We start from the raw sequence: 26,367 nt of genomic DNA, 5'->3' as shown, positions 1-26,367 counted from the left end.
ACTGCTTCCGAGACCGATCTTTAGTCGCTCCGGGACGGCGCTTTTGCAGCCGGGGGTAGTGCTACGGCACAATATGTGCGATCACGAAAGGCCAGCAGTGTGAAGACGACGACGACGATTTAGAAGCTAGCGCGGGCTGTTGCCTCTTGGCCAAGCGCAGCGTATTTTCCTTGTAAATATATTTGTACATAGCTTGTCGTCTGCGTCTTTCTACGTAACAATATTCTGCCGTATTCCTTCAAGGCTTCACGAAGTGGAGCGTCGGGCGCGCTGCATAGCTGCAGTTCGTCGCGCTGAGTAAGCGAAACTTCGCGCCATGCTGACTGCTTCGCCTGTCTTCAAGCTTAATTGCTTGATTATCTGCGCTCTAATGTTCGGTCTTTTGCACCTACAGTCCCGACAGGAGACCGACATAGCAGCAGGCATGGCTGGTAATTCACGATTCGAGACCCGGCCACAGCGACAATTAACAATTCGACCAATGCGAAGTGGTGAAGTGACCAGGTGTGTGCAAATGAGCACTAATGGTCGGGCTCATTCGATGACAATTCACTACTCCGCTACGAGCAGCACAGGTTAAGAGAGTTAAATGCGCTCATCCTTGATCTCAAGCCAGCACGTTGAGGCAACGCAGCAAGGCAGTATTGATTGCAGCACATCGATGTTCCAGCGCTGTCATTAAAACCTACATCAAGCGAGCGGCGTACGTGCTCGCGCTGCAGCGCGATTCGCACGTACGTGCGAGCTTATATGCATTGCATCAGTTATTACCAGTTACTAAAAAGGACAGATGGCCGCTACTACAACGCAGGCATAACTACTTGTTTAGCGGCATGCAGTCAACAAAGATTGCAGGAGGCCCGCCGTTTCGCGGCATGCCGAAAGACCGCTGCCGTCGCGGCGCGTACGATCGTGCGCTCGAGCAGTTCGTACATCGCGGCGCGTACCGTCGTGTGCTCGAGCAGTTCTCGAGCAGTTTATCGCCGCTGTGGATTCATTTATAGCAAGCATTTCCTCGCGTTTGTGCGCCTGAATCTTGCAGCTAGCGTGCAAACCTTACCTGAAGTTCCACTTCGTACGCGACTCGCTTCACTTGCGATTGACACGGTGCTAAAACTTCGCCGCCCAATTCTTGAACGGCGTACACATATTCGGCATTGCATAATTTCTTGCCTTTACGCAGCGTGCCACCCCTGAAAAAATCTTCGGCGCCCGATATTCGCTGCAGGCCGTGAAACAACACAACCGAAAGTGGCGGGTCCATAGTGTAAACGTGCTTTCCGAAGCAGAAGACCGAGCTTGGTACGACCCATTTTAGCGCAAAAGGCGCTTTTTAGCACCTTTTTCGCAGCGCCCCCTCGGCAATGCAAGAGCCCCATTTACAGGAAAAGTCCTGCGAAAATTGCCGTGAATCCGAGCATTTTGTGATGTGCGCTTTTTTTTTATTGCGAAAGCAATACTGCTCGCACTTCCGGCCCATCGTTGGTCGTGGCGCCACCTTACACAGCTGCGCGTCACGTGACCGTGTGACGTCACGCCAGACCGAGAGACGGGGCCCCAGCTTGCGGCATCAATGGTGGAGGCGAAGCCTTGCGCGCCGCTGCTGCGGCGCTACCGAGAGAGGGCGCTCGCTGGTGTGACGTCACGCTAGGAAGATAAATGTGGCTACAGCTCGGCTCCTCGCAGTGGTCGGCGCGCGGCCTTGCGCTATGTGGGATGATGTATGGCCATAAGTGTAACAAAGGGCAACCATGTCCACACCATCAGGCGAACCAAGGCGCAGCCAAGGGTATTGCTTTCGCAATCTTCCAGGCTTAACCAAGCTAAGCCTTCAGCCATTTTTTTTACTATTGTCGCCATTGGTCACTTTTGGTACCATCTTTAAGTTCCGCTGACTATGCCGACAGATTTTCGTGCTATGGGGGCATATAGTGCTTTCACATTACAATAACAAATGTTTCAGTTTCGCTCAAAAGGCGGAGCATCGATTGCGATACGAAATTAGTGGATAGCTAGCATGCGAAGTAAGGATACTTGCTCTATCGGTCGTATAAATTTTTAAACATAGACATAATAGCTAAATTAACAAGGATGATGTCACGCGTGCACAAGCAAAAATGAACGCATCTGGCTCGATGGCCGTGGAAACTCACTGTCGAAACGCTGGAATAAGGAAACGCGGCAGCACCAGCGAGCGAGTTGACTTTCGTGCCGCGTCTCGTATCAATGCGAACTAAGCCAATAAAACACGGCGGACTCTGCCCTCATCGTAAGACTCGTTTCAAGATCAAGTGGCCCGGGCGGGAGGGCGCGGCCGCCCAGCCCACCCAGAGTAGAATGCGCCCCCATCGCCCTACCTTCCCGATAGAACCATGTCAGTGTATCCTGTTTCAATGAATGGTCAAGCTATGTCCTATGTTAAGACGCATGGCTTCCTGGGTGTCATCACTTTCCCCAACCTCTCGTGGAGCGCTCACTACGTCTATCTGAGGAAGGAGTTAGTTGCCATTGATCAGGTCTACCAATTTATCTGCAGGAAAAACTGAGCTACACCCGCCCATTCTATGATGCAGCTGTAGAGGGTTCTCGAACTCCTGCGTTACAGTCTACCGATGTTGTCAAATACATGCAAGACGAACATTCGCGCTTTGGAGAGCATACAAGGTCAAGCCCCACGCACGTGTTTAGGGCTCCCTCGGTGCACCTCAACAACAGCAACCATTGCCATGACGCGAGACCATGTGATCCAGACACACGTAGCGGTTCACTCTCTCAGCGCGCGCATTCGCCATCTGCCAAGGTTCCCTGGCCGTTATTTAGCTTCCCTGCCAGCCGAGACAGCTCACACGACCTTTGCAAGCGTGATTAGCGCTCATCAAGAGTGCATACCATCATCTGATACACCGGCGGCGAGGCGTTCATGTCCCCTGTGGCGCCTGCGGCTGCCTCAAGTGAATTTTGCTATTCCTGGAATTACGAAGAGCGCCAATCATCCATCGCCGGCTCTGAAGCAACTTAAGCTCCTATTACTGCACCAGACCTATCATGACCACATACATTTATACACCGATGGTTCGACCTCGCCTACTAGCTAAACTGCCGCATTCGTCGTTGCAGCTAAGCAGGCGACAATTTGATTCAAATTGTCACACATGGCTACATCTACTTCGGCAGAACTCCCAGCTCTCCATGCCGCTATGATGTACAGTCGCCCAAATCTTTAACTGGTGTGCGGGAGCGGCGACTTTTCCGTGCGTCAGCGCCATTTGACGGGGCGAGGCTGGAAACAGTCTGAGGCTAAGCGCATGCGGACAAAGCGCGCTCAGCTGGGCCCATCGTCTACTAGGCTGTTTCCAGCCTCGCCGCGTCATACGGCGCTGACGCCCGGAAAAGTCGCCACTCCCGCACACCAGTTAAAGATTTGGGCGACTGTACGTCACCGAAGAGCCAACCCAGAAATTGGTCGTATCTTTTGTGACTGTAAGGCAGCTCCTCACAGTATCGAGTCTGCATTAAATCACAGAACTTACGAGCAGATGATACTTCACATCAGGGAAATGCACCACCATTCTCTGGAAAGAGGGCATACATTATCTTTCAATGGTTTTCTGTTCACTGTGGCATCGTCGGCAACAACCTTGCTGACATGGCTGCCCGGTCTGCCCACGAAGACGCCCAGACACGTCCAATACCTTTGGCGAGGTCGGGCGCTGCCAGGGAACTTCGCCTACTTGCACGCACAAAGTCACATCTATGGAGTTCAAGTGCCTTCAGTTGCCGATTACATAGACTGCACCCCACGCTATGGCTACAACTGCCATCTAGCCTTTCCCGCGCCAAAAAAACCTTGCTGTGCCACTTGGGGCTATGGCTGGAAGTGGCATTAAAGAACGCCTACTCATATTGTATGGGTATGACCGAGAGCCCGGTGTGCGTCTTCTGTGGGTGGAAGGAAACCATCCAGCAGCTATTGTGAAAATGCACTTGGTATCATGTACAACGCCTCTCTCTGCGGGCAACATTAAACTTCCTAGACTAATGACCGTTCTCCGAGTCAAAGGTACTCCGACCGTGGCCACACTCGTCACTGGCCCGAAAAGCGATTCGTGCACTAGTGGCATACTTAAAGTTCACCGGCTTAACAGACCATTTATAGTGCCCCTGTGCATCCTCGCAAATGCACTCAGTGCTTACTCTCTAGCTTTCTCCCGTTTCTATTCCCCTTTCCCTCAACCCCAGTGTAGGGTAGCAAACTGGGTGCTCGTCTGGTTGACCTTTCATTTCCTGTCTTCGCTCTCTCTCCTTGCGCCCGAAGGAGGACGGTGCGCTTCCTCTCCGTTTTCCTCGCTTGGGTGCGCGAGATGGAGCCACGATCACCCACTCACAATCCCACATTTTCACTCGCAAATACAGCACACGGCGCTCGGTGCAGCTTTTATCGCCCTTGGACTTTATAAGGAACCTCCCGTCGATTACAGAAATGCGGCTGGAGTGTCCATATATTTGCGTTCGCAATGCAATGTGTTGTAACAAAACACATCCACTGTGCTACAACCTGTTGTTAAAATTAGCAAAGTTAGCGTTATCCTCTGCTTGGATAGTGTCGCTGTTCGAGTGGCCTGACAATTTCATGCACTTGCGTGTGGGTAACAAGTACACCGTGCCTCCATACTACGCTGCTTCCATCACTATTCTTGGTAATACGGTTACGGAACCAGAATTCAGGCAACTAGAGTATTATGGGAACAAAGAAAAACTGCGCAAAAAAAGGACAAGACAGAGAAAGAACCACACGACACAGGCGCAGACTAACAACTGGTTTAATGCTCCAACACCTCTTTCCTACCAACAACAGAACGCATGCGCACCAATCGCAAAGACCAATGCCGCTATCATGTAGTCGAGCCCAGAAACGCCAACTCCTTGCGGTACAAATGTATGGAAGCCTCACTAACACATTTATCTGGCCCTAATCTCGCGATTTCTAAAGCTTCGATTACTTCACCCTCTTTCTTATCCCTTGCGCGTCCGACAATCTTAGTCCCGCCGAAAAGTGGGGTACAAACATTGCCGTCAGCAATGTTCTGTTGTTGGTAGGAAAGAGGTGTTGGAGCATTAAACCAGTTGTTAGTCTGCGCCTGTGTCGTGTGGTTCTTTCTCTGTCTTGTCCTTTTTTTGCGCAGTTTTTCTTTGTTCCCATAATGTCATACCAACTAGCCCCTCACCGTACGCTTCTAAACTAGAGTATGGAAGGCAGGAAATGCTGGGTGACAAAAACCAAGATAAACGCTCTATTGCTTTCAGATTTACTGATAGGAATCGTAGAAGGCGTTTGTCGAGGTTAGTGGCTTGAGTAAGCAATCTGCGCCGTTTGTGTGCTCAGTCATTCCTAATCGTATTCACATCGGATACATAGGGTCGGTCAAGCAGTATTTACATTTTTAGGAGAGCGTGAAAGTAGCATGAATATTTTGTCGTTCGAATTGACGCAATAGTCAGCTCCTTACGTAGTTTAGGCTTGGCGCAATGGCTGGACAGGCAGAACCTCTTCTTCCGTCCCTGATTCCAAAATCCGCAACTATGGAAGGCTAAAAGCGGCTCCACTACACGCGGCACGAGTGGCGTATTTTAGGCGCCTATGTCTCCAATTTGCGGGGATTTGCCCAAAAAGAAAAGCATACGCATCAGTGGCCAAATATTACACTCGGGGGAATGAAGGGAGAGATACCAGAAGAACCCAAAGAATGCGCGAATAAAAAGTCCTTATAAGCCCTTTTAAATTGGCTCCGCCACGCTCGCGCTCCGTCTCCAGCATCATTCACGTAAAACGGCTGTTTCGCAGCTCAGACAGACCAGCTTGTTCTCGTAAATCCTTGAGCTGAAAAGAAAAGCAAACGAGAAAAACAGCATTTGTTAGCGTAATATGAAACACAAGAGTATGTTATATCTCTTGAACTTCGCTCTCTCACGCCATACAAATAAATCCACAAGTTCATCTTTGTCGTCTTTCGAAAATCACCTCGAGCATTGTATCTTCTCAAATTTCCCGATATGTTTACGTGTCATGCGGCATCAATACGCGTTGACAGATGGCACCGGCATTGATAGCATAATAGTAGGAGTCCTATAAATAAGTTGGCGCCAAGGAGAAATATGTTTGAATAAATCACACAGATGAGACACTAGAAAAACAAATAAGCAATATGACGTGCCTGCCCGAGAGGATTAATAACAAATTATGTAGATGCAGTAGAAGTTGCGCTGATCTGTACTGGGACAAGTATTCTATAAGGTCCATAAGTGGTGTTTCTCGTAGCTAGAAGTAAAGCACGAAAATAGAGTTGCACTACTTAGATAAATCAAACTAACGGTGTGTCAGTGTCAGTGTGTTAATTTTTCACTAAAGAATAACACCGGCGAAAAAGGGGGAGACGGCGATAAAGCTGCAGATACTGCAGCTTGTATAAGCACCGTCCACCCTGTAGGAGTAATGGCAGGGTAAGTATACATGCAAAAGCGAATAATTAAAGCGGCAGGGTAAGGACACAAGCAATAACATAATTAATATACACTCGTATAAAAAATAGTATCATTAGCTATAGCCTCATATTAGTAGATAACAAAGCAATAGAAAGACAAATGGCATCGCAGTTCTATACCTAGTGCAACCCAATGATACAAAGCTGTACAATTTAAACAATGTGCAGTTTCAGAAACAATCTAAGTACATTGGTGGTGTTTAGTGAATCGATTTCGATGTCTTGCTGCTCATTCACCATCGCATTGCACACTCAACATGTACATATCAGCCGCAGAGACCTCTGCGTTCAACTAAAGTTATAAAAGATTATGACAAAGCTGATATCGTATCTATATGATGGTAATCAGACGTTTTTACTGAACAATACATGGAATGCGCTTCAGATCGCTCTGTGGAAGAGAATTGTGTATCGCTGAAAAATAAGATAAACTCCCTAACACATTGCTATCTTCCCGTGCGAACTGTTCGAGCGGCGTTCCGCTGTCCGTGGTTTACATCATCACTTGTTTGCTTACGTGATAAAAAGAAGCGATTGTACCTCAGCGCTTTATCATCCGATGCCACGAAGAGATGGGCGGCTTATTACAGCCCAACGTTAGAGTACAAACAAGCATATGCAATTGCTAAACATGCTTTTTTGGCGATGCACTTCCTCCTCTTTTAGAGTCTGACCCTCGTAAGTTCTGGAGCATTGTTAATGGTCCGAAAAAAAAAAAAACATTGAACTTTGTAATGAGCTTGGTCAAGCAATTGCAAGTGACAGGAGTTGTGAAGCTTTGCAGGATGTTTTTGTAAAATAGTTTTCTACTGACAAGTCTAATGATTTACGAATTCCAGCTGATGTAAACGTTCGTGCACGGAACCTATCATTACTGATCTATTAGGGCTTTTTAATCCCATACTGAAAATCAAAGCATCAACTGGCATGGATGGAATCGCTCCTCAATTCCTGAAGACGACTGCCATTTATTGCTCGGTCATTTTTTTCGCAGATTCTTTTCAGAGTCATTGAAACATCCATCAATGTCCAGCGATTGGAGCGCGGGGGAAGGCGATTGCTGTGCATAAACCAGGTGACTCATCTAGTCCTTCTAATTACAGTCCCATCACCTTGACTAGTATCCCGTGTAACCTTCTCGAGCACGTAATGTCTTATAATGTAATCGCATTTATCGACCAATATAACTTCTCTCACAACAATCACCATGGTTTTAGGAAACACTACGCATGCGAAACCCAACTTCTTTTTTTCCTAACGGTCTATTTTCGGCATCTGACAATGGTTCTATTATCGACTGTACTTGTCTTGATTTCCAAAAAGCCTTCACGACACCATTTCTCACCGTTTCCTTTTGCGAAAACTATGTATGCTACATACTGAATCGAATTTATTACACGGGATCAAATGCTTCTTATCTAACAGAACGCAGCCTGTAACTGCTAACGGCCATAACTCAAGCACTTGCTCTGTCACATACGGTGTACCACAAGGTTCCATCCTCGGAACCCTATTGTTTCTAACTTACATTAACGACATTTCCACCTGCATTAAATCAACATTCGGGCTATTTGCCGACGGTTGTGTTCTCTACCACCTAATATATTTATGATTCTTCTCAACTTCAGTCTGTCCTTGACAGCATTACTTCTTGGGGTTCACCCTGGTCCATGAAATTGAATGTGAACAAATGCAGAAAAATGAGGATTTCTCGAACAACTGCTCACTGTACTATCCCTTTTTATTTACATCAGAGGGACGCAGGCCTGCCTACGTTTCTTTCATAAAATCTTCTTTACGAATCCTGAACTGAAACGCCCATTGTTCCGCCACCTCGTTACCTTTCATTCCGCGTTAACCATAATTTCCAAGTTCAAGTGCCGTCCTGCCAGACCAACATGTACCTCCATTCCTACGTGCTGAAGACATCATACGAATGGAATCACCTCCCTGCCTCCATCGCCAGCAACCCAGAGCATGCATCATTCAAGACTGCAATTTTGAACATGTAACGCCGAAATGGCATTTAGTGTATCTAAATGAATTAATAAATATGCATTAAGAGTGCTTGGTAATTTGTCGGTAAGCCTCTGCTTTCCGTTCGCTGTCGTCTTGAGCTACCGAGAATAATATTTGAAGCTGCTTATGCAACTAGTTATGTTAAATGATGCGAATTCTGAACTACCATTCCATGACATGTCATATTTTAAAAGCTGTAAGCGTACTCAAAAGCACCCAGCCAAATATCTTTCAATAAAGTGATATTTTACATAGTCACTTTCTTGGGCTCGGCCGATTAGCACAACAATGCGGGTTACTAGGATTAGACACACACTTGTGATATTGTACACCGGTGTAGAACGATTCAATGCGAGTTTTTGCGAAGAGAACGACACCACTAGGAGCTATCAGTCACAGAGGCAATTTTTTTAGGAAAATATTTTCGGTGACTAGCCAAACGTTGTAACAAAGAAAGAACTGATTAGTATACTAATCAGTAGATTTTACTGAAAAAACGCGCAGACATCACATGCAATATAATAATCAATCTGCTCACTCATAAGAATCTCACCATAGAACTTAACATCTTAGACGTGAATACGGCGCAGTAATCAGGGCAAGGCGTTATCCAATAGGCTTACCTAGACTTTGGTAGCTTTTACAGTGTTATAATATTGTATAATGTCCTTGATGATGTAGCCTGAATCAAATAGACCAGATTTGACTCGTGACGCCTGCGGCAAAAAAGACGTTCCACGTCCGCTGCCAAGCTCTGTCAGTGGTGGCGCTGGCTAACACTCCCAGGGTTCTACTAGGACACATAAAATACCCAAGAAAGTGGATGGGAAAACATCGCCGTAGTAGCTCAATTCGTAGAGCATCGCACGCGAAATGCGAAGGTTGTGTGTTCGGTTCCCACGTGCGGCGAGTTGTTTTTTCATCCACTTTAATTTCCATTAATTTATCGTTTCTTTATTTCATTTATTGAGCACAAGTAATTTCCCCTATGTTGTGCTTGGTGTCAGTGTTTGTTGGCTTCTTATGATATGACTAATAAAAGTCGGGCCCCTAGGTTAACCCCCTTTCTTCTCGTTTATATATATATATATATATATATATATATATATATATATATGACAGGAAATTTGCGAGTGCAGTTTTCATGTCAGGACAAGCAAGCAAGACTGATAGCGAATAGTGTTGTGAGAGAACTATCACCCCAACTGGTGTAAGCTGTCTTTATAATGTAGGCGCATCTAATACGAACACATATTATATATAAATTTACAGATTACTCAAGATAGTTACACATAGGCATGTTTTGCAGTAATATCAGACACACTGGTGTAAAAGGCATATTTTTTCTCCCTTTTAATTCCCTATAAGTTTAGTATGGTATAAATATATATATATATATATATATATATATATATATATATATATATATATATATATATATATATATATATATATATATATATATAGCTCCCACGAATTGACAAATGAGATCTTGTGATAAAGCCGCCTTTAATTGCCAACGCTTCTCGTTATTTCTGTCGATCACTTCTCTCAAACGTACCGTCTCACTAAACGCGCCAGCAATACAGACAGTTGGTGGCTAAACACAGTTCTACTAAACAATGTACTTACCCAGAAACCTTCAACAGGCTATGTCTATTGGATGGATGGGTGGATGGATGGATGCTAAGCGCGTCCCCTTAGAAACGAGGTGGTGGGTACCACCATAAAGTTCTTTGTCCATGTTTTTCCTAATGTTTTACTACCTATTTATTTCACAAAAAAAATGCGAGCACCTACAAACCTCCTCAGAGCACTTCTTCCTTGATTTTATATATAACAGAAAAAAGGAACTGTGCTACAGCGTTCTTGACACTGCATCTATGTTTTCCTGAACTGCAAGAACGACACCATAATTTATGCACCACTGTAAAACAGTCATTGACCGAGTTAGCTTTAAACCTTGAACATTTCGTGATTTCTGTGACAAAGCCGATGTAACATCAGCAAGAAACATTAAAAACGGATCGAGAAAATAATGAAGTATTTCCGCTGTCAAAGAGGTGAAGTCGCATTAGAAAATTAACAAAATGGAATGTTGCAACCTTTGCACCTGTTTGTTTGTCTGTCATGGAACCTGCCTACACCTTCGAAAATGGAGCGGAATTAGTGCAGCCTGGCAATTACGTGATTGTGTTAAGGGCTAAATTCAAAAGCTACACGTCGTTTCGTTTTCTAGCAAAAAAAAGAAAGCCAGAGCTGATAGTGGTACTTAATAGAGAGTTCAATTTTGTGCTTTCGTAATATTTTCTTTAAACCCATCAGGAACAAGGTACCATATTTCATACGCTTACATTGGTACCTACCTCCATATGCGCAGGAAGGTTTACATGAAAGCCGCAGTAGCGTTCCTGACAAGCAGGAACGAAATTTGTCAGCCCCGGATGCCTCAGCAAACCAATTATGAAATGAACGTTATACAACTAAATTCATATTTCAACCAACCGAGTTTTTTTTTTTTCAGGAGTGTTCGATCAATGGCAACAAAATAACGTGACATTGTTGTCTTAATTTTCGCTCATGTGAATTGCTGCTACGGCTTCCTAGTGTGACTTCTACCTCAGACGCTTACGTCATTTCTTCAGGTTACTTGCAATATTGATAATATGCCGCAAAGGAACAAAAATTGAAAGTTTAGTGAAAAATATCTCACCTATTATGCATAGGATCGTTTGGCACTGTAAGGGAGCAAGAAAGCGAAGAGGTTATCTTTTGCAGGTGTGCAATCAAGCTGAAGCGAAGTCTAGTATGCCTTCAGAGGCCTCACTCACAATGCTAGGCTGTTTCACTTGGAACACGTAACTGTAGAAGTGTTTGGAAACCGTGCACGTAGTCTCCCTGCAAACGAAAGTGTTAAAGTGATAATCTTGCGTCAGGAATGCAATATTAATAATCGAAGTCACCCACTCACAAACATTATTATTATGCCGAATATTTGGTCCTTGCTTATCGTTCGAGAACCATTGTTTACGATTATTACAGTCAAATTATTTTTCAGCTACTGATGCAGCTACCAGAATCTCAATGCGTAAATTTTAGTTGCGAGTAGACAGTGCTTCGCACTTGTGACAGGGGCATTAGAAGCGTCTCTACAGTAACTGTTTCCGAGGCAGTACTGTCTTCACGGAACGTAAATGTTGAGAACGAATAGAGTGAAAAATAAATGCGGTGGCTGGATCCTTCTAACAGTTCGCACTTCTGTGACTGCCATATAATGATTTCTAATGGAATAGTATTGCTGGTTCTGTAATTGTACAGGTTGCCTCACCTCTTATGCATCGCGTTTTTAAAAGACGGGCCATTGTACGCAGTGATAACCAAGTGCATATATTCACATTAGGGCAGAGTAGCAGGAAATATTTTTGTTCATGACCGCATTCAATTAATTATTTATTGCAATAACCTAATTATTACTACTCTAAATGCCGTGCTGTCAAAACGATTTGCAGAAAATTGAAAGTGCATGCTTTCAGCCAGGTACTTTTTGCCGTTTTTTTTTTCTCGTGATAAAGAACATTGTAACGGAAAATATCCCGTCGCTAACCGTCTGTCCGCATCAAAAAAGGTTACAGTGACGTTTCACTTCGTGAAGGCGGATTAAGCAAAAGCGTCTTGGTGCTGTTACCTTTTTCTGCATTGCGCCCAGAATGTTTTAACGCGATAGCGTTAAGGAGCTCGTGTCGCAGAAAAGCCGGTGTCGTCGGCGTCGGTGTCGGCGGCGTTGACCGTGAGCGATAAATCACGGCAGGCGCTTCATAAATAAAAAGCAACTTCCAAGATTGGCCCGGTGGGAATCGAACCCGGGTCTCCGGAGTGTGAGACGGAGACGCTACCACTCAGCCACGAGTTCGATACTTCCAAGCGGTGCAAACGCGCCTCTAGTGAATGCGGTGTTGCCTTCGAAACGAGCCGTGGAAAGTTATACTGCGGTGTATGTCGGTAATTATGAACATGTAACGTAGAGAAGTCACAATTACACGAGTTGCGAAGTGCGTTTCCGCTGCATTTCTTCTGCGCTTTCCGCACACGCAGAGCCATCTTGCGGCAAACACAGAAGACCCCCTCCTCTCAATGTACGGCGCTGCCCCGACAGGAGGCGCGCCGCGCGCGCATTGGGACCGCTGCCAGGCGCGTCGCGGGGCTCCCTCTCCCCTGACGACGCTTCGCCGTGCTCCCGGTTTAGATTACTATCTATCTCTCTGCCCGTGCCGATAACGACGTTTGGCTGGCGTAGATCGTTTCCCCTCCGAGACACCGAGTTCTTTGGTTCGTTTCGTTCGCTCAGGCGCACGTTTCGTTGCCGCGCCGAACGCTGTGTTGCTCGACGCTCACCGCGTGATAGGTGGGCGCTAAGTCCGATGCGGGGCGCATCGTAAGTGATTGCTGTGCCTTAGCGCATTGTCTTATACCCCTTGGCGGGTCGACGGGAACGCTGTCGCGTCCCACTCTTGAAGGCGAAGCTTAAGCGTCCTCCAATTTTTAAAAATACTTTGGTTGTGTGTAACTGCGGCAGTTTTTACAAAGGCTTATTTCTTTATTTTGTATATTTTATACAGTTTTTCGATTTATATTAAGTGTAAGGTGTCATTACAAAAGATGGTAAAGCAACGTAAGGAAATAGAGTCTACTATTTCAAGCAATTTGCCAACGTACTATTCGCAACATTTATTGTGCGCTTCTCTTTCTTCCTCTTGTGGAGTCTCCTCGGCATGACAAGCCCTCGACTTTTGCCAGTCTTGTTCAGCTCGTGCCCGGCGCATGTCGACGACTTCGGGATCGATTGACTTGATCTCGGTCTGCCGCCGCTGCTTCGTCCTTCTAGCTAGGCCCTGGGCCTCTTGATCGCGTGACGAACCTGGCACTTCCAAGCGTAGACAGAAGCCGTAGCAACTGCCAGAGAAGGCTAAGCCAAGGCGCCTCCGCCTACCCTCCTCCTCCACGACACTTCGCATCCGTTCTCCTTCCCTGCCTCACTCGACGCCACCTAGACTTTCCTCTAGGCGGCGCTGCTTTGCCGCGCGGTCTAAAGCCCCTAACACGCTCAGAGTGCTCATTCGCACTTGCCTGGCGCGGGATTGTCGTCTCCACCTTCAGGCGCGTTCCTCCTGTGGCGCGCCCTTCCCTTGCAGCGACGCACATAATCTCGCCCATTTCACGAACGGGGTATGTAGGCTCGCGCGTAACAGCAAGCGCCCTCAAACACGCTCCATTGCTGTAAGCAGAAGTACCGGCACTCATCCCGTAGCAACATCAAAGTGTCACACCGTCGTGCACGGAACCCGACAGATCATCCACTAACTTCTGTGGAGCTTGTTTGAGGGCGCTGCTTTTCGATGCGGGCGGATGATTAGTTAAGTGATAATTTTCGTTTCTCGTGGACTTACTGGCTGAATACAGGCTAGTTGTGAAGTTATATGTTTCTATATAAATATGTATAAAATTTTATATGTTTCTATATGTTTGCAAATTCTTTATTGACAGTAAGCCATTTAGAACAGTAATTAGAATTTGCTAATTAAATTATTTATTCAATTGAATGACATCAACGATATATCACTGGCGGCTGCTCTACTCGGCTGTCATCAACATGGAATTGGTTATGGTGCCGCTGAATGGCCCATGTTTTTCAAAAACGCGATGCATGATAGACGAAAGAGCCTATATATAGACTTCAGAGGAAAGGAAACGCGGGGAGCAGGCTCATCCGAAAGGGGCTCAACGCCTGCTTACACTCCAGAAAGGAGGAGGTACAAACATATAAACTGAATATAGGAAAAATGGGATGAAAGGGAAAAATAGAGCAAGATTACAAATCTGGAAGAAAGAAGCGGGACACGCACACACAATACAGGTTATACGCAATAGGGCTGGTCAATGCAGGTCATGTGAACACACAGAAAATGCAGAATAAATGCAAAACGTAATCGAACAAAAAACGCATATGCAATATTGCTATTGCGATGTATATTTACAGAACAGAAAAAAACAGAAATTCATTATCAGAATTATGAGAAAAGATTATGCTTGATTGTGTCGTTTGTAGAAAACGTCATGAAACTCCGGCACAGGACTACGCTACTCCCATTAGTGATACACGGCAGTGGAAGTGGTTCCGCCTTAAAATTATGCTATATTGTCTGTATAAAAAAAGTGATAGCACTTCCATATTTGGTGCACAACTTGCACATGTTTCTTAAATAACGCGCACATATTTCACATGTGATACCTTTCATGCCATTCTTACGGCACTGCGAAAAGCACACACTAGTACACAATAGTTCTATTTAAAAGTTCACACAATACAGCATTGAACGCTCTCTTGAGCGTGCAACACTGAGAAAAATACAGCGAAAGTAGCCTCACTCCACTGCCAGACTTACCCAGCGACAACGGCAAATATGGATGGAAAGCTGCTTGATTTACCGCATGAAGCGATCTCGGTAAAGTGTTTCTCCAAGATTATCTAGAAGAGGAAGAAAGTAAACATTTGCTGTAATTGGGCGACGTTCCTTTTGCAAGTGTTCAACAAAACTAGTGCACCTTACTGCACACCATCAGTAACATAACTTAATGGAGTATTTTCACTGCTTGCTTTGGGACAATATCCGCCGTATTCAGAAATGCATCTTGACTTGAAGCCCATGCTTGGCTTGATATAAATGACGCGTGTTGCGAACGCGCCAGTGATGCTCATAGCGGTTTTTTCGGTGCGTTCGCGACCGGCGTCATTAAAATCAAGTCAAGCATGGGCTTCAAGTTGAGGTGCATTTCTGAATACGGGGGTATGACTGGATTTATGCCATTTCACCATGTCTAAAGCGGAACTCCTAACAACCAAACAAAAGCAGCGAGCAGGACGCTATTTCTTGGCTATTGTTTATAAAACAATACAGCAATCTTTCTGATATATTTTCTTGTTTCTAACAAGTTTATAAACAAGGTGACACCAAATTAACACCAATCGGCCCAGTGCGGTCATGAACTGTGAAGAATGCTTTTTAGTACGTGTAACACACGAAGTAAACAAATGTTCTTTGCAGTGTCGCTAATTTGGCCAATCACGCTATTTGTCAAATAATACCTTTGCTTTCTGTTGAGGTGTAATGATATTTAAATCAATACTATCTATTGTCTATTAGCAATATCCATTGTTTAAATATTTAAAATTGTGGGGTTTTACATGCCAAAACCACTTTCTGATTATGAGGCACGCCGTTGTGGAGGACTCCGGAAATTTTGACCACCTGGCGCTCTTTAACGTGCACCTAAATTTAAGTACACAGGTGCTTTCGCATTTCGCCCCCATCGAAATGCGGTCGCCATGACCGGGATTCGATCCCGCGGCCTCGTGCTCAGTAGCCGAACACCATAGCCACTGAGCAACCACGGCGGGTCATTGTCTAAATATGACCCGCAGATTAATTACAGTTCTGTACGTCTCGTTTATGAGAATATGCGCAGAATGGTGAGAGAGGAATGCAATTTCTTAATATTTATTTCACACAATGATCTACAGAAGAAGGAATGAAAGCAGGATCATGCCTTTAAGAAATTGCCGTGCTCTTAGAGCATTAGCCAAAACTAGCCTTTACATGGAATTTCACCGATATGTCTTTACATTCATTGCGATTAGTTAGAGAACTAGCACGCCGGGATTGCTCAATATTAGAAAGAGACTAGCATATCTTCAACAATTCGCCGGAGGTTTGTATTAGAGCACAAATTATAAGTACTAACCACACCCCCTGAAGAACCATCAGCTTGAAACAATTACTCTGCCGCCAATTATGCATATGATTATTGCAAATAAAGGCTCGCTTCGGTCAGACATCTCTGGCGTACTTCTTTAGGGACTGCAATCACCGATATACCAGATGGTGGACCGGCGGATCCGGATAACGAATATTTATGCGGTGTTAATTTTTTTTTTCTACAGTACTGTGTATCTTCTTGTTTTTTATGTTCACAGCATTTTCTTTTTCTCTTTCGCGTCCGTCTAGCTCTTCCGTATATATGCTCACATCATCCGATTCAGATGCAAACATTTAAATTTAACAAGTCGCAAGTAATATTCACCGAGGGAGAAAAGAGAAATGATTACCCAAACCTTACGGCATACTAATGTCGATGTTCTGAGACACGCTGAACAATTGCCCAAATCTATTGCGGTTAATTTTGTTACGGTGAAGAGAGTGCAGAAGGTGAAACGAACCAGAAGAGGACGAAGACTGGCCGTTGCCTGAGCGTCATATATATCGCTTGTAAGTACACATTAGTCTATACTCGCGGGCCGGCTTTCTTCCTGCATCATTTTGGTGGAGGTGCGCGGTGCAATCACGAAACTTCACAGCAGACGTCATATGCCTACCACCACAACGACACATCAACCAACACAACCGACAACGCCTGAGCAGTCCATGCCAACGGTCAACCAGCACTTTTCCGCGGGATCTGGGGATATTTTGTGGCACGGACAACGCGAAAGGCGAGGACTGGCTTGCAATGCATGATCGAGTTTACTACAAGAACAGGTGGGATCCAAGCTTCATGTTGGCAAACCTTATATTGTATGTGAGAGGAATTGCCAAGCAATGACATGACACACATGGAGCTGACCTAATGAACTGGCATGTCTGCATAGAAAGAATGCGAGACCTTTTCGCCAGACCTGTCCGTCATCACATGGCAGCTGAAAAAGAACTCGCCTGCCGCACTCGCACGTCAACAGAATCCTATGTCGTGTACATACAGGATTTGCTGGCCCTCTGTCGCAGGGCTGATAAAATCATTAGCAAGGCAGACAAGATTGGTCACATACTAAAAGGTAGTGCAGACGAAGCCTTCAATCTCCTAATGTGTAAGGAACGTGCCATGGCGGATGCAATTACAAAGGAGTGTCGGCGCTTTCAACAAGCGAAGGGCCACCACGTCACTCAAAATTTAGACACATCGCCCAATACCGCCGCGACATCCTCGTGCGAAGGAACCCGCCACGATTCGTTCAGTCGACAGGACTGGAAGATATAACGCACATCGTTCGCAGGGAGCTTGAGGCCACAGCTCCGACTCCAGTTCTTTTCTACTGTCGGGACAGCGTGCCCTTTATATCGGTTACACAAGATGTCGCTCGGGAGGAAATAGCGAGTTTGGACATTTCATCTTCCTGCTCGACGCGCCATACGAACGCCTACCAGATTTCTCCGACGGCTCAATCCCGACGCAAAGCTTTCCGGCACTCCGTCGCTACCCGGCTGACAGGCGCACTGCGGATGAGAAACCCACATGTTTTATTCGTTCAGGCATTGGACACCTTGCCCGTTATTGCTGCAGCCGCTCGATGCCGTCTCCTCGGTGACCGTCTCCGAGTCACTACCGCCAAGTTCTAAACAATTGCACTTTCCCTCCCTACACGCCGGCTAGCAACATCAACGCCGACAGTGCTCCACCAAGGTCCAGCCGCTCCCCTTCGCCGCAAGAGCGCCGGTCCCATTCGCCTCTCATACACTGCTCTTCGTCCCCATCTGCGACCCGTCACTCACTACGGGAAACAAGGCGGTGCAGCTCCCGAAGGTGAATCTGCAACTCCGACCCGGCCCACAACTCCTCTATTGACCTGCCTACACATGGAAACCTACTGGACGTTGAAGTTCATGGTGTTCCTGTTACATCTCCGTTGACAGAAGAGCGCAGCTTCCAGTTCCAGGTCCCGTCGTCCGCCGCGCCGTTCACTGTGCGGGTCTCCGACAGTAGTACTTCACCTGTTATTGAATATGCACAGCACATTTGACCATTGGAAGCCATTATACCGTTGCTTTGTTTATCGTCCTTGGGCACTGTCCGCTGACCTCGTTCTCGGCCTCGATTTACTTTCGAATAACTCTGGCTAAACTGACTGCTCCGCAGGTATCATACAGTCAGATCTCCCGTTTCCTACCGACGCCACAACTTGTGCATCAAACCGCTTACGTTTTGCTGATTTCGCCAAGCTCTCTCCATAAGCTGCAACAAATATCTTCCTAACACCCTGTCCTACCGTTCTCGACGGCGAGTGCGTCGTGTCGCCGATTACTGACGTGGTTTTCTTGTGCAATATTGGCCTACAGAGCTCTATAATTCTAATTCTTGGAAACAGTGCTCGCGTGGCCCATCTACATTTTCGATTTTTGACGCGTGTGCTTGCCATAGCGCATATCGCCCCTTTGGGAGAATCGCACATTTCTTCTTTGATCTCTGAATGCTTCCTCAGCACTAATGGACCTTTGTCCTTGACGCCTACGGACGACGTTTGTAAAGTGATTGCCCCTGATCTTCTTTCCGAGCAAATAGCTCTTCGTCACCTTCTGTCGTCTTATAGGAATATCTTTCATTTGGGGGACCATCCTCTTGGCCAGGCATCTGTGGTCGAGCATCGCATCAACACCTACAACACCGGCTTGTTCAGAGGCGGCCATATCGTGTCTCCGCAACAGAAATGGACGTCATACAGAAAGCGGTCGACAAGATAGGGGACAAAGATATCATCGAACATTCGAGTGGTCCGCGGGCATCTCCAGTTGTCTCAGTAAAGAAAGAAGACAACTCGTGGCGCTTATCCGTTGACTACCGTCACATCACCAAGATATTAAAGAAAGATATTGTGCACTGCCTTGCATAGACGACGCTCTTGACTGCCTTCACGGATCCCAATACTTTTCATCCATTGACCACCGTTCCGACTATTGACAGATTAGGGTAGATGAGATGGACCGTGAGAAAACGGTCTTTCTCACAACTGACGGCCTGCACTAATTTAAATTCATGCTCTTTGGAATATGCAATGCTCCAACTACATGGACTCTATCCTGCGTGGCTTGAAGTGATCAACATGCATCTATTACCTCGACAATGTGATTATGTTTTCGCCGACCTTGCAGAGCAACCTGCAGCGCCTCACGACTATCCTCTCCGGGTTTCGCAATGCTGGCCTTCAGCTGAACTCTCTCAAGTGCCATCACGGTCGCCGCGAAATTACCATGCTCGGAGATCTCGTGAAAAACACCGCAGGTAGCCAACCTGATAGACAGAAAGTTCACACCGTGCGAAATTTTCCTGTATCTTCTTGTAGGAATCATGTAGGCTGTTTTGCGAGCTTATGCTCTTATTTGCTGTGATTTGTCAAAACATTTGTCGACATCGCTCGCCGTCTCATTGACCTTAAGAAAGATGCATTCTTCTCTTAAAGGCCACTACAAGCGAAAGCCTTCTCTACCCTGATTGAGTGGCTTACAAGCTTCGCCGATTCTGTCGCCCTTTGACCCTTCTGCGCCCTATGAAGTACGAACTGACGCGAGCGGTTATGGCATCGGCGCTGACCTTGCTCAGCATCGAAGGGGTCAAGCCCATGTCATTGCTTACGCCAGCCATCTTCTCTCTATGCCAGAAGGAAATTACACTTACTGAGAGGGAATGTCTCGGACTCCTATTGGCGGTCGCGAAATTTCGGCCGCCCGTTTTCGCTCGGAGCTTCTGCGTCGTAACCGATCATCGCGCCCTCTGCTGGCTCTCCTCTTTGAAGGATGCAACGGGACAACTCGAACGTTGGCATTGCGCCAGCAAAAATATACCTTTTTTCTATTATGTATAAATAAGGGCACCTTCATAAACACGCTGACTTTCTGTCCCGAAATCCCGTGGATCAAGCGCACGATACCGATGCTAACTCGGACATTTGTATTCTGTCCCTCTCCTGGCTTTCTCAACATTAACGCCGAACAACTCCACGGTCCGTCGCGTTCTTCAAACACTTATGGTTGTTCCAAAGCACCTCCGTCTAGCCATGCTCCAACAACTTCCCAACGCGCATACTGCCGGACGCATGGGCATTTTACGTACTTACGGCCGCCTGCCCGGAATTTTTCGCTCTGTGCGCCATTATGACGCTTCTTCCGACTAGTGTAAGCGCCGGAAGACTCCTGCTATGCCTCCTGCTTGTTTCTTCCACCCATTGATGTCCCTACGGAGCTCTTCTTCCGTTTGGGCCTCGATCTCCTTGACACTTTTCCAATTGCCGTCAAAGGAAACAAGTTGATTGCTGTAGGAACAGATTATGCCACGACATATGCCATCACGCGACCGACGGCAACCAGCTGTGCTTCAGATGTCGCCGACTTACACCATACGTCATCCTGCACCACGGTGCTCATCGCCATTTACTTACAGATCGGGGCCGCAACTTTCTATGCAACGTCGTCGATGTTCTCCTCCGCTCCTGTTCTACGAAAGACAAGGTTGATACCGAGCACCACCCTTAAACGAACCGCCTCACTGAATGGTCCAAGGACACACTAACAGAAATGCTGTCCATGTATGTTTCCGAAGATCACCACGTCTGGGACGTCGCTTTATCGTACACCACTTGTGCATATAACTCGTACCGTGGCGACACTGCCGGATTCTCACTAGTTTGCCTTTTGTATGGCCGTGACGCTACCTTGTACGCCGACAGGTTGCGCCCTTCCGAACTAAAATCACGAGGCACTGATTACGCCCGCAGTGCTATTGCCTCGACTGCCCAAGACCGAGGTGCCGCCCGTCATCGCCTCGGTGTTGCAAGATTGCCAAAAGATATGCTACGACTTTCGGCACCGAGAACGTCCTTTTTCATCTGGTTCGCTTGTATTTTTCTGTACGTATTCACGTCGCGTCGGCTTGTCGGAATAACTAACTTCCCGTTATTCTCGTACGTACAAGACCTTACGTCAGCTGTCTCACATGACATACGAGACCGCACCAGCAGGTCAGTCTTCAGTGGCTTCTAGCGTCACCAGCGATGTTGTTCACGTCGCCAGACTCAAGCCCTATATCCCCACATTAGGTGCGGCTCTATAACCTGCACTGGGACGGAGGGCGCTGTTGATGTAAAGAGAATGAAGAAGCTGACACAAATTACAGGAAGACGAAGATCCTTTGCGTTGCCTGAGCGCCATGTATATCGCTTGTAAATATGGATTATTCTACACTCGTGGTCTTGCTTTCTTCCTGCACCAATTTTCAGCGTTAATTGTAACTACAGGATGCGGTTTAGCAGGATTTCTTTATAATGCCGCCAACGAGAGCGATCCATTTTATCCGCTTTGAAATATTGTGCAGTAGAAATTATGCCTTTATTTCGCAAATTATTTTTCCGAGTCATGATAGCCTGTACGCTAGCGTGTTATAAACAGTATGACAACAGCTCTTCGGTATCAAATATCAATTGTCGTTCACTCATTTGAGCACTGCTTTCCAAAGTAACTTTTCTCATGTAGGTGGAGCGTTTTCAGACTTCATGAAAACGCTCGTCGTTGCGCCGTGTCACAACGTATTAGTTACTTATAGGTCATAAGAGATATGAACATGACGTCTTATTTTATCTTGGTTTTTCATGGCCATGAGTTTGACACTCCTCTGGTCAAGCTTACGGTTACGCAATAGATATCCGGAGCTCTTATTTTTAAGGTTCTGTTTTTTCGTTTAATGCAGCCGTTATCAATTTTCTTCAAAGCTTCGCCTGTTTTCACATATTTGCGTTTTATTCGGGCTAGAACAAAAGTATGAGAATCTAGGTTTTGACAATGCCATTAGAAACGATCACGTAAGCAGTAAAAAGGTGGACGAGAGCCTAGTGCAGTCTAATGGGATCAACATTGGGTAAATTACGCATAAATTCCATGGCTTCGTTGGCTCTGTACCGCCGAGGTCACATAATGTTATGCCAAAGGTAGTAGCGAAACACATGTAATATCACAGTCAATTTATGTGTTACATAGCAGCAATACCAAGTTCCCAGGCCGATGGCTGGAGGCTCGCGTACGTTGACAAAATATTATCATCATCCTTACCATCTCCTCAATAGCCCCGCAGTCCTCGCGTAACAGCATTGTTAAGTGGAATAAAATCTTCGTGTGTCAGGTAGCGATATATTGTCCATATCATGGATCTCGTGTAACGCTGTAGAGGCTAACAAGTTCGTCTGCAGGGCTGGGTGCAGGTGTTGGGAGGGTGTCGGACACATATTCAGTGTGTGTCCGCCTAGTGGACATGTCCGCTTCGTCTGCTGCTCAAGTGCTGTTTGGCTAGGGGCACCTGTCTTCATGTGGCGCGTACGCCAGTCGTGCCAATTAGAACTTCAGCAGCAGACGAAATCGAAAGGTTCACAATGTCGACACTTACAAAATATCCGCCCGCCCTGGGTTCACATCAAAAATTCATTCGGTACGTTCTGTTAGCACTTATCTAAAACACTTTTTTTAATTGCCGCTGAGCAATAGATGAACAGAAAAAAAGCAAAGGAAAAACATTTTAATCATTAAAAATGAACAGTGTCTAATACAGACGCCCTGATAGAGACGCTAATGGGTTATTTCAGCACATTTTGTTTTTCGTGGCTTCCCTTCCGGCTTTTTCATTTTCCGCCCTTCACGGCTTCGTCACGTACGTGCAACAAAGCAATGAGTAGCCATAAACTGCACCTGTTTTGCCGTCTAACACGTATTTTCAATAATATGGCTAGATGCGCAAAATATCCCGCGTAATGTAAACATAAAGTAAATCTTCAGCTGGATACATAAAATAACCACAGACCAAGGTGTCAATTTTCTGCTCTGTTGGTTCACAGCTGGCTGTTAATAAACACTATACCAGAAAGCATGCGGAGTGATACTCCTTCATGACAGAACTTCTCGTGTATTTACACAGCATTGCTTGCGAAGTATGGAACGGAGTATGGAATCTGGCACCACCTGCTTAGACACATCATGGTAACTAGTTCAAAATTGGACGAGACCACAAAATCGTTAAATAATTACATTGGGCTCCCGCCTGAGAGCCTTGTTAAAGCTTTAAGAATTTAGCTTCAAAGTTGTGGACACGGCTACCATGCGGAATTGTAAACATATATTAATCTTAAAGTTCGTGCTCGGCGTCCGACTGCCAACTACTTAGCATGCTTACTGTCTACCAGAAGGTGTTATGCCAAATACTTCATTGCCTCTTTGTAGACACACTATATTCAGATTTTTGGTGTCAGTGCCTTGTTCTCTACCAACTGAAGAACAAGTACCTAAAACAGTGAACCTAAAGCTAATTCACAAGTCCGATACTAGAACATGCAGCTGTTCTTGGGTAAACGTGCGCCTTAACTAAACATGATGTGTGGGAAAAATATACATGCAGGGTTGTTCGAAATTTGTGTTCTAAGTACGGCCGCAATGAGTGTCTCAAGATCGATGCAATCCGGCGAAAAAAATGCACATAGCAGACAAAAATTTATAGACCTGACGTTCGTATTCATATTGTTCAGCTACAGAATCGTTATCGATACCCAACCGCACACTATGCTTTTATAAACATGATCAACCAGTCATAGCCATTGCTTGGCCTTAACTATACACATTTGTGGTTCACACTCAGTCAAGCTTCTTTCTTCATTCCACCGTGGAATAGAAACAAAAAGAAATGCTTTTAAATTCGTGTTTTGAATCTTCATAACTTGAAAGGCACTACACATTTTTAATCGCCCATAAAATTGTTTTTCTGCTACGCAAACAGCCATTTAAAACCGAAATAGCGCGCTCTAAAGGGACAAGAAACAAAGACATAGTTTAAAGCTTCGTGATAAGTTGCCTTCCCATTTGAACCTCGCGCAACTATCGTAGCTCGCTATTATAAGTAACCCCTGCGCAAGAACAAAAAATGAACACGACGATAAAATGTTCTCGCTTTAAATGAATGTATACCGCCTAGCACAATATCGAACTCTCTTGAAGGCACAATTTATATTTATCTTTCAAACTTAATTATGTATTGCTTGTATCTTGTATCATGTATATAAGCTTACATGTGTGGTAAGAGCCAGCATGTAGTCTTTCATGAAAAGGAATCTCATGTTCTTTCAGTTCCATTTGGTGTTGACCAAGGCAGCATCCATGGCCGCTCTTTTTCTTAATTTCAGGTATCGAAATTGTAAACGTAATCGTAGAGCCAGGTCAAATCCATATTTTTGCAATTCCTTGTTGTTGTCGTTTTGCCGAGGTAAAACCGGTGAAGACCAGACTGCACTTCAGGGGACACTAAAGGCACATTCTCAGTTGACGTGGACTTTTTAACTACCATTACAAAACATCGAAACACTTGTTCCGTGCCAAGAATAAACTTAGTTTAAGAGAAGTTTGCATGTAAAAATTGGAGGATGTTTAAGCTTCGCCTTCAAGAGTGGAACACGACAGCGTTCCCGTCGACCCGCCAAGGCGTGTAACACAATGCGCTACGGCGCAGCGATTACTTACGAGGCGCTCCGCATCGGACTTTGCACCCACCAATCACGCGGTGAGCGTCGAGCAACGCAGCGTTCGGCCAAAGCCACCTAGTCGCGGCAACGAAACGTGCGCCTGAGCAAGCGGAACCATAGAGTTTCTCACTATAACACCTAGAGGGTAATCTGGCGCCACCGTCTATGGGAGTTTCTTAAGGGGGCACCGTGCCGTCATGGGAATGACGGTATATGTGTCTGCGAGGCTTGTGTTGGCTGATATTGTAAGAGGCTTCGTCTAAAACGTGGATATGGCTACGCAAATAACGCGTTCTCAAAGTAAAATCTTCATAAAATGTTTCCATTCATGCATATTACATCTTTACTCACCCACGATGCATGACCAAGGGAAGAAAAGCAAGAACAGACGACCAACTGTTTCAAAGCGAGCGCGAACCTTGTCGTCTGTCCTCCAACTTTAGCGGCCCACTGATACTTCTTACGTAACACGTAGTCGTACACACAATAACAAGTTCTCATAGTTAAACAAAACATGTTTTCGCGTAATAATAAAGCTAAAACAGCTTTTTATGTGCTTTTCTAGTAGAAAATTAATCATTGTGACAGACGGAACGGTACTTGCCAAGCGCGCCTTCAAGGCGTCCTGTCATTACGAGAACGATGCCAATCCGAATCCACAATATACCGGCATTCCCATGCATACCACAGCGCAGCAGCGCCAGATTTCCCTCTAGGTAATGTAGTGAGAAACTCTATGAGTGGAACGAACCAAATAACTCGGTGTCTCGGAGGGGGAATGCCAGCCGAACGTCGTGATCGGCACGGGCAGAGAGATATATAGATAGTGATGCAAAGAAAGGAAGGACGCTTGATTCTGCAACCCGTGAGAGAGCACGGCGAAGCGTCGTCAGGGAAGAGAGAGTCGGGGCCGCGACACGCCTCGCACCGGTCCCCGCACAGCCCCAATGCGCCCGTGGCGCGCCACCTGTCGGGCCAGCGCCGGCATTGAGAGGAGGGGGTCGTCTCTGTTTGCCGCAAGATGACTCTGCGCATGCGGAAAGCGCCGAAGAAATGTAGCGGAAACGTATTTCGCTACTCGTGTAACTGCAACTTCTGTAAGTTACATGCTCATAATTACCGATATACACCGCAGTATAACATTCTACGGCACGTTTCAAAGACAACACCACATTCACTAGAGACGCTTTTGCACCGCTTTGAATCATCGAACCCGTGGCTGAGTGGTAGCGTCTCCGCCTCACATTCCGGAGACCCTGGTTTGATTCTCACGCGGCCCATCTTGCAAGTTGTTTTTATTTATGAATTGCCTGCCGGGATTTTTCGCTCACGGCCGACGCCTCTGACGCGGGCACCGACGACACCGGCTTTTCTGCGACACGAGCTCCTTAACGCTGTCGCGTTAAAACGTCCGAATGCCTTTTTCGAAATTCAAATCTCCCA

At 46.0% G+C, this 26,367-nt stretch overlaps 1 protein-coding gene across 2 annotated transcripts in view; it reads right to left on the bottom strand.

Moving 5' to 3' along the window:
• Positions 1 to 5,417: 5,417 nt before the first annotated feature.
• Positions 5,418 to 26,367, bottom strand: part of LOC135908011 (uncharacterized) — a 132,920-nt gene continuing 111,970 nt past the window's right edge. For both annotated transcript variants that reach the window (XM_065439784.2, XM_065439783.1), the window contains 4 exons: positions 14,999 to 15,081; positions 11,390 to 11,456; positions 11,272 to 11,296; positions 5,418 to 5,878 (listed from right to left, as the gene is read on the bottom strand). In XM_065439784.2, coding sequence (XP_065295856.1) covers positions 5,844 to 5,878; positions 11,272 to 11,296; positions 11,390 to 11,456; positions 14,999 to 15,081 — 210 coding nt within the window. In that variant the 3' untranslated portion in view covers positions 5,418 to 5,843. The remainder of the gene's footprint in view (positions 5,879 to 11,271; positions 11,297 to 11,389; positions 11,457 to 14,998; positions 15,082 to 26,367) is intronic.

Source organism: Dermacentor albipictus, chromosome 10 (genome assembly GCF_038994185.2).
Source record: "Dermacentor albipictus isolate Rhodes 1998 colony chromosome 10, USDA_Dalb.pri_finalv2, whole genome shotgun sequence".
In the NCBI taxonomy this organism is placed as follows: domain Eukaryota; kingdom Metazoa; phylum Arthropoda; class Arachnida; order Ixodida; family Ixodidae; genus Dermacentor; species Dermacentor albipictus.
The sequence above is the reverse complement of the archived record's forward strand: the minus strand, read 5'-3'. Positions and strand labels throughout refer to the sequence as shown.